We start from the raw sequence: 9,251 nt of genomic DNA, 5'->3' as shown, positions 1-9,251 counted from the left end.
CCACGCTCTTTACCTAAAAAGTTTTGCAAAATAGGGTAATAGAATTTCCACCAGCACAGTAGTTCCTCTTTCACTCCGGAGCCAGGTGGAAAACCTTAGGCCCGTCATTCAGTCAAACGCCTGTGGTTTGTAAAGGGCCCCGAGGCACAGCTGTAATGCTCTGTGCTGGAAACTGCAGGTCCACCAGGGCAGCTGCAAGCTCTTTCAGAGCCTCCATTTTAAGCCATCGCGCGGCCATTTTCCCCAAGAAGCAATATACACTGCAAAGTCATTCACAGCCCTTGCCACGGCGAGGCAGTTTGGGAGAGAAAATCGCTGTGTATCGGCTGGAGTTTTCAGATACTGGGGCACACTACTATTGTTATTTTGCACGGAGCACTCGGGCATCTTCAGACACATCTTAAATGATGAAAATGGTGAGAAGAGTTGTCAAATCATAGCTTCTGCCCACACCCAAATCCACTTAGGCTGGCTTTGTGGAGATCGGTTCTATAAACACCAAAGACTCAAAAGAGACAAGAAGCCATCAAACAGACAAAAAAATAGTGGTAAGAGAGCCAAAAGCAAGTTGAAAAACCAACAAATATTTATACATGATTTATAGCAAAGGAACAACTCTGTCCCTAGGACCGAGGAAAATGATTGAGGCTCTCCTCCACCGCCCCACCCCCAAAGAATGCCTCATAAGAATGCCTTATAAGACTCCGGGTTCAGCAGCTTCAGGCGACGGTTATTTTCCTTATAACCAATTAAAAACTTACGTTTAATTACTTTGAAGAAAAAAAGGAAGATCAGGCCTTCCCTGGTGGCGCAGTGGTTGAGAGTCCGCCTGCCGATGCAGGGGACACGGATTCGTGCCCCGGTCCGGGAAGATCCCACATGCCGTGGAGCGGCTGGGCCCGTGAGCCATGGCCGCTGGGCATGCGCGTCCGGAGCCTGTGCTCCGCAAAGGGAGAGGCCGCAACAGTGAGAGGCCCGCGTACCGCCAAAAAAAAAAAAAAAAAAAAGGAAGATCAAAATGTTGTAGCAGGGCTCATTCTTAAGTCTTTTCCGAAGGCCTTAGTTGTTAACCAAAGAAGAAGGAATTTGCAAGGTAGATGTCTCCACACCCTAACTAAAAACACCTCAAATTGGTAATGCCTTAGTTTTTCTTCCTAAATAAGGGATACTAGTTTCTTACACACCACCCCCCATACAGCTGCTTTTTATTCCAGCTACCCACAGGAAGTTTCTACAATCTTAAACGAGACCACTAAAGGTTGTTCCACAAATGAGCCCATGCTTGTCTCTCCCCTGAAATCCAGCTGTGCTTACAGGAACCCGGGGCCTTAAAGTGCATTGCTTTTGACCTTCTCCTTCCTAGAAGCAGTGTGTGGGCCACCCACTCTGTCCAGCGTACATAAAATCCTTACTCTTGAAATCACTTTTTCAGTCCCTTCAGTGCGGGTGTGTATGTTCCTGAGGCCCTGTTCTCGCAGCACACACTCTCACTGGGTGACACCATCTACTGCCCCGACCTCTGAAACCTCAGATTATCTTTATGTTGATGACACTCAAAGTCTTGGCTACGTCCCCAGTCTGAGTTCGACATGTCCCCAACGGAACTCAACATCTTCCCCTCATTCTAAACATATTTCTAGAAGCCCTTTTTGTGTGGGGTTTTCAAGCCTACCTCTGCCAATAACTCTGGAGTTTGTTACGAAACACAAAAGGGGGCTTCCCTGGTGGTGCAGTGGTTGAGAGTCCGCCTGCCGATGCAGGGGACACGGGTTCGTGCCCCGGTCCGGGAAGATCCCACATACCGCGGAGCGGCTGGGCCCGTGAGCCATGGCCGCTGAGCCTGTGCTCCGCAACGGGAGAGGCCACAAGGTGAGAGGCCCGCATACTGCAAAAAAAAAAAAAAAAAAAAAAAGAAACACAAAAGAGACAAAATGAGTAACGGGAGCCAGGATGAGTGCCAAGAGATTCAGATTTCATGTGTGACATTTGAAAGAGGAGATAGGAAAGCAACCTGGAGAAATTTCCTGTGCTGGGCTCCAGCTGTTTACTGGCCCTTGGCCTCTGAAAATGGTTATTGGAGTTGACAAAGAAGAGAGGGCAGAAAAACAAACAAAAAAAAAAGAGGGCAAAGATTGTGGTGTGTGTGTGTGTGTGTGTGTGTGCGCGCGCGCGCGTGAGAGAGAGACCTGCCGGTTGACATCGATGAAGAGTCTCTCCTTCTGAAAGTGAGCATATATCTAGCCTGGCTCCCCTGAGACCTCTTCTTTATTTTTCTAATTTTTTAAATTGAAGAATAGTTGATTTACAATGTTGTGTTAACTACTGCTGTACGGCAAAATGATTCAGTTATACATATATTCTTTTTTTATATTCTTTCCCATGATGGTTTATCATAGGATATTGTATAGGGTTCCCTGTGCTAGACAGTAGGACCTTGTTGTTTATCCATTCCATATAGAAAAGCTCACATCTGCTCACCCCAGCCTCCCAGTCCATCCCTGCCCCAAATCCCTGCCCCTTGGCAACCACCAGTCTGTTCTCCATGTCAGTGATTCTGTTTCTGTTTCATAGATGGGTTCATTTGTGTCGTATTTTAGATTCCACATATAAGTGGTGTCATATGGTGCTTGTCTTAGTATCACATGGTGCTTATCACTTAGTATGATAATCTCTAGTTGCATCCATGTTGTTGCAAATGGCATTATTTCGTTCTCTTTTATTGAGCACTCTTCTTGACCAGGCCTCAACCTGGGCCGATAAAAACTGCAGACTCTCAGTACAACTGATTTTATCCACCTCATCCTACCCCCACATTAAAAGACTTGAACAAACACAAACCTAGTTTCTAAGTCAAGGCAGCATCCAGAGAATGACCTCCTAAATTCCTATCTGGGAAAGCACAAGGTTGTCAAAAGAATTTACTGTTTGTTCCAGCTGACACTTGAAGATAGAGTCCCTGTTGTCCAGTCTCTGAGGGAGGATAGAAGTCAAACTTCCATAAGTGCCAGTTAGCAAACCCAGAGGACTTTCACATGGATCAACCCCGCTTCCTGCTTTTTACAAATTTCCATTCCCTGGACCTGGCTCAAGTAGTGGCAATCCCTCATACCTACTCCCTCACTCCCTTTAAAACATCCAGTCACCTCTGTACAAATCGAAGTTGAGTTCAGTTCATGCTGAACTCTTCTCTATTGCAACAGTTCATCACTGATTAAAATCTGTCCACCCTAATTCGTGTCCAGTGGTAGCATTTTCAGCAATATACACTCTGACATCCTGGTGGATCTGATTCCCGAGGTCGATGTGGCAGTTAGTAGGGTGACTGTCTCCAAGAAATGGTCTGTGGACAAGAGGAGGACAAAAACTGACCAAGTGATGGTTGGATGTGATGGAGGAAAGTAACGCTCAGATGAAGGCATTGGGGTGACATGTTTTAAAGAAAGACTATTCCAACAGGGAGAACATTTGGATTCTCAGAACTTTTTTGAAGATATTCTTCGTGGTAAGGATGTTTAAATACAGGCGTGTTGTGGTCTCATTAACTTATTCTCATGACTTTTCTCTTTTCTGCTTAAAAATATACTGTTTTCTAAGCCTTTAATTTGTTTCTACCCATAAAAAACAATAACTTTGATGAAAATTAGTCTCATGAGTTCTCATGCACACAAAAATGTTAACTAAGAAAATTTATTATATTACTTCATTTAGGACTATGACTTCATTCATACAATCAGAATTTCTTTGTTTATTCTTTAGCCATGTTCTGGCCTTTAATGTTTGTCTCTTTGACAGTTACACACGCAGTTTTATAATTTAACCATATGCCTTAAAGGTCCAGAAAGTAAACTTAGATTAAGACAAATAAGATAAAATAGACAGTAAGATACTCAACAAATTTACTTAGTTCCATTCATTTAGCATCAATGCATAACACATTCCAAAAGCGAGCATATATCAAATTTAAAATGGATAACCTTAATTGGGTTCAATAATCGGATAAATGGTCAAACAGTTTTCATTGCATATGCTTTGGGCCATGCATTTCATTCCTTAAGGATCTGCTTTATTGAATTAACATATCAATTATTTATTTTGATAAGAACAGGGAAGATAGTCAGAGGAAGAAGCAGCAGTGGTGGAGAACACGCCTCTCGCTGCTGCACAGAAACACATATGGCAGGTGACGACACCAACAGCTAACTCCTGGAGAGACCTAAATGGCTTGTCTTGGCACGTGTGGGTAAGTACAATGTTTACTAATCTAAAAAACGAGAAAATATTATAAAAATATAAGAAGTAGAAAACCCTAGACAAGTTAAAATACAGAAAAAATTTAAGCAAAGTTATTTGAATCAGGCAATTTTTAAAGTATCAAATAGTAATCTTAATAACTAGGTATAAAGTAATCTAAACCCAGGACACTAACCATGTCGAAAGGCAGTTGGCAGCCTGACCTCCCCAGAATGCTTTGCCAGAGTTAGTGTTCTCTGATTACACACTTAGGCACCCCTGGTTACAAGAGTACTTGTTTATTATTGATATTATAAAAATAACCATTCTCTAAATGATTACACGTAGTAAATAAAATTAGAACTATACATAAGGATTTGAATAATGCCATTTCTTTAAGGACCACTTGCAACTTCTCCTGCCTGCTTCACAGACCTGTAAGGCAGAAAGAAAACAGACGAAGATGTGCTTAATGATGGATCTATAGCACAGCATGTTCAAAAGAAAGACTGGAATTTTAATGCTTTCCTATACTCCATCTGAACCTTTACAGTGACACTGATCTTAGAGTATTACCTCTATATACCATATTTTACTGCCATTATATCAACTTCTGGTATCTGTATAAAAGAATTTTTGCATATATAATGCACAAAAATATCTTGGGCTGTTAAAATAGATTGGCTTGTCTCCAAATATGGCCAATGAGAAATACCTGCAAGGTATGTACACAATTACTGTCCTGGAAGGAATTATGAAACTGAATTGAGAAAACTAGAGCAGCATAAGGTGGGTCAGGCTGCATGTGTCCTACTTCGGCACTGGAACTACTTGTCCATACAGCTTGATTAGAAAGAATTTCTTTTTTCCTAGAAAAATATGACTAGGATGGCAGGGGGATATGTCCACACTTCAAGAATACGTTATGTGGAGCTTCAAGATGGCGGAGGAGTAAGACGCGGAGATCACCTTCCTCCCCACAAATACATCAGAAATACATCTACACGTGGAACAACTCCTACGGAACACCTACTGAACGCTGGCAGAAGACCTCAGAACTCCCAAAAGGCAAGAAACTCCCCACGTACCTGGGTAGGGCAAGAGAAAAAAGAAAAAACAGAGACAAAAGGATAGGGACGGGACCTGCACCAGTGGGAGGGAGCTGTGAAGGAGGAAGGTTTCCACACACTAGGAAACTTCACTGGCAGAGACGGGAGGGTAGGTGGGGGGGAAGCTTCGGAGCCGCGGAGGAGAGCACAGCCAACCCTGCCAACTCCTCTCTCTCACTTACTCCTTCAGGTCTTAAATATCACTTTCTCAGGGCCCTGTGCCCAGTAGTCAAGCTAGGATCCCCCTGCTGCATGCACTTATCTCAACCTAATGCTTATATAATGATAATCATCATTATTGCATGTAAGTAATATTTATAGTGTGACTTCATCATCTAGTAGCTTCTGTCACCTGTGACAGTGATGTGTCCTTCTCTGGCATAGTTCCTGACTCACTGGAGGCCTTTATTTAATATAAACCACATGAATGATTTACTCATTTTGATCTCTTAGTCTGAAGGGCAATATGCCTGTATGTCACGCAAAGAACATTTGAAGGACTAAGAAAGAGAACCGCATGATCTTTGCGCTCCTGCAATGGTACCGTTATTACGTAGAAGAGGGATACAATTTTTGCTTGTGATACAAAAAAAACAGAACTAGAAAGAAGGAAGCTATGAGGATTCAGATTTTGGAGCAAAATAGGAGAGTAATTTCTTTTAAAGTAGCTTTTAAACATTTTGTACAACATCAGAAATTCACGTGTTTTTTGTTTGTTTGTTTTTGGTCACCAGGCTGTACATTACGTCCCCAGGACGTATTTATTTTACAACTGGAAGTTTGTACCTTTTGACCACCTTCATCCATTTTGCCCACCTCCTGCCTCTGGAAACCACCAATCAGTTCTCTGTATCTATGAGCTTGGTGTTTTGTTTAGATTCCATGTGTAAATGAGATCATATGGTATTTGTTTTTCTGTCTGAGTAGTTTAACTTGGTATAATGCCTTCAAGTTCTGTCCATATTGTTGCAAATGGCAAGATTTCATTATTTTTTATGGTTAAATAATATTCCATTGTGTGTGTGTGTGTGTGTGTGTGTGTGTGTGTGTACCACATTTTATTTATTTATTCATCCATTGATGGACACTTAGGTTTTTCTGTATCTTGGCTATTGTAAATAATGCTGCAATGAACATGGGGGTGCAGATAGCTTTTCAAGACATTTTTTTTAGCCATCCAGACAGTATTCTGCAGATGTAAATACAGTTGACCCTTGAACAAGATGGGTTTGAACTGCGCAGGTCCACTTACATGTAGATTTTTTGCCATAAATACACACTACAGCATTACACGATCCACGGTTGATTGACTCCACACATGTGAAACCTCAGATACGGAGGGTTGACTGTGAAGTTATATGCGGATTTTCACGTAGACAATTGTTGCCCTAACTCCCACTTTGTTCAAGAATCATCTGTATATGATTGTGTATGTGTCTATGCATTATATATAACAAAAAGAATTGTATCTAGTATACTGTCTTGTGACTCACTTTTTTATGTAACAATATTGTAAAAACTGTTTCCACATCAAAGTATATATCAATATAGATAGATGGATTCAGTTAATATCAGTACAAATCTATGTATATATCGAGTTAATATATATCTCATTCTTTATAACAGGTGCACATTATTCCATTATATAGATTGCTGTAATTTTTTAAAATCAGTCCTCTTTTGTTGGCCATTAGGTTGTTTCCATTTTTTACATTTCCCAAGTTTTATTATAAATCAGTTTCCAAGTTTTATTATAAAACATGTGCAGTGAGCATAATGATATTCTGATAACTACACAGCATTGAGGAAATTATTTCTTTAGGTGACTTCTTAATACAAAACGATTGGCTCACTGAGCGACTAGAGCAGAGCACAGGCGGTGGTGTACTGCGTTACTCAAGGTGCCCGTACAGAAGCTAGTGAACTGTTTGGTGGGGATATTGCAGAGCGTGAGATGGGCGTGAGACGAGCGTGAGATGGGAAGAGACGTAGATGGTTCTCAAACTCTTTCTTATTTTGATATCTTATGGGTCTATGAGTGCTAAGGGCACACTCGACCCTTTACTTCCCTCTGTAACATGCTTGAGAGAAGATACTGAGAACTGTTCATCTTTATATATCCAGCCCATAGAGTAACCTCATGTCCACGGATGTGGAATTGTTTTGAGATGCTGTATCTCTAAGATATATTTAATGGTGTCCTAGAGTCCATGGTCTGCACAAAGGGGGGTATATGTTCTCATCTCACATGTATCTAAAAGTAATTTTCCTGCTATAGGAAGAAGGGGATTGAAATCCTCTTCCCACTTCCTCAGCACAAAAGACTACAGGCTCAGTGAGGGGCCTGAGATCCATGAAAATCACAAAAACAAAGAGAAAACATCATGCAGAGCAGCTGGAGGAAAATCCTTTTCTCATTATAGGTCACGAGGACTATGTATTTAAAAAAAAATCTGAACTTCAAGTAGTTGCAAGTGGTGTCCGTCATTACCTGACATTGACATTAAGTGCCCTGAGCAAACATACCAGAGTAGACGAGTGCAGGACAAGAAGAGCATGGAACACAAAGAAGAAGATCAGCAGAACCTGCACAATGAAAGGAAAAGAGGTCATGTGCTGGACCAGGAAAAAAAGTCCATCAAACACAATTCCCTTGCGGTTTGACCAATTTCTAATGAGGATTAACTGAAATTAATATCGAAGCTACATTCAGAGTATATAGTGACTGCAGTGACACACCAGTTAACTGTTTAATAGTGTGTATGTTCTCATTTCATAATTCAGTCATTTCAATTTAAACTTTTTCTGATCTTAAATAAAAACTAGGGCAAAATGCCCCTCCAGATAGTGTTATGAATATATACGTGGATTGCAGGAAGATCCCATCTAAATCACAGTCATAATTTTTACGTCCAGCATGGGTTTGGCAGGAAAGTCATGCTCTACAGACTGCTACCACAACACAGAATATTCAGGATTGGATACATACATGTCACATATTGTGATGCTATAACATTTGTAATTTAACGTAATTGTCACAAAATTATTACGAGATTTGCATGAAGTAGTGCATATTTACATGTATACTATATATATATATATATATATATATACACACATATATATATACACACATATTTTTGTGTGTGTGTGTGTGTGTGTGTGTGTGTGTGTGGTACGCGGGCCTCTCACTGTTGTGGCCCCTCCCGTTGTGGAGCACAGGTTCCGGACGTGCAGGCTCAGCGGCCATGGCTCACGGGCCCAGCCGCTCCGTGGTATGTGGGATCTTCCCGGACCGGGGCACGAACCCATGTCCCCTGCATCGGCAGGCGGACTCTCAACCACCGCGCCACCAGGGAAGCCCCTACCCTATATTTTTAATGCTTGGTGCATAATATTAAACACTAAATGTAATTCCTCTGAATGCATCCCTGAGGCAGAAGAGCAGTGCGTAGTAGGACAAGGGGACATGAGTATTCTAGTTAAAAAGAGCGGGGAAATAAAACAGAAGATCAAAGAAAGTGAAATAAGGGCATCAAGGGAGCTAAACCTTCACATTTCTTGAAGAGAAAGGAAATAGATTAAGCCCAAGTTTTCCAAAGCAGATCTTGGAACACTAGTCCTACAAGCTGTTAATATAGATGATCCACAAACAAACGGTTCCTTGATCAACAGCAATATACCATCGGCCTATTGGAGGATCAAAATACACACCAGCATATTAAGGGCTCTCAGAAGTCTTATAATAAAGAGACCTTCTTTACCTGATCTTTATCAAAGTTATTTGATAAGAGATTTTTATATAACTCACTTTAAAAAATTCTACAATGGTAAACACTGCTTCAGCTAGAGTGAAGAGGCATGGCAATGCAATGTCTGTTTCACCAAATTTAGAGGCAGGAGATAAAAGCA

General features: G+C 41.2%; 1 protein-coding gene across 1 annotated transcript in view; it reads right to left on the bottom strand.

Annotated features, from left to right (window-relative positions):
- Positions 1-1,604: 1,604 nt before the first annotated feature.
- The window catches only part of C17H8orf34 (chromosome 17 C8orf34 homolog), a 336,297-nt gene continuing 328,650 nt past the window's right edge, over positions 1,605-9,251 (bottom strand). Inside the window, 2 exon segments of the mRNA XM_073794504.1 lie at positions 1,605-1,885; positions 7,866-7,925. Coding sequence (XP_073650605.1) covers positions 1,620-1,885; positions 7,866-7,925 — 326 coding nt within the window. The 3' untranslated portion in view covers positions 1,605-1,619.

Source organism: Tursiops truncatus, chromosome 17 (genome assembly GCF_011762595.2).
Source record: "Tursiops truncatus isolate mTurTru1 chromosome 17, mTurTru1.mat.Y, whole genome shotgun sequence".
NCBI classification, from domain to species: Eukaryota; Metazoa; Chordata; class Mammalia; order Artiodactyla; family Delphinidae; genus Tursiops; species Tursiops truncatus.
The sequence above is the reverse complement of the archived record's forward strand: the minus strand, read 5'-3'. Positions and strand labels throughout refer to the sequence as shown.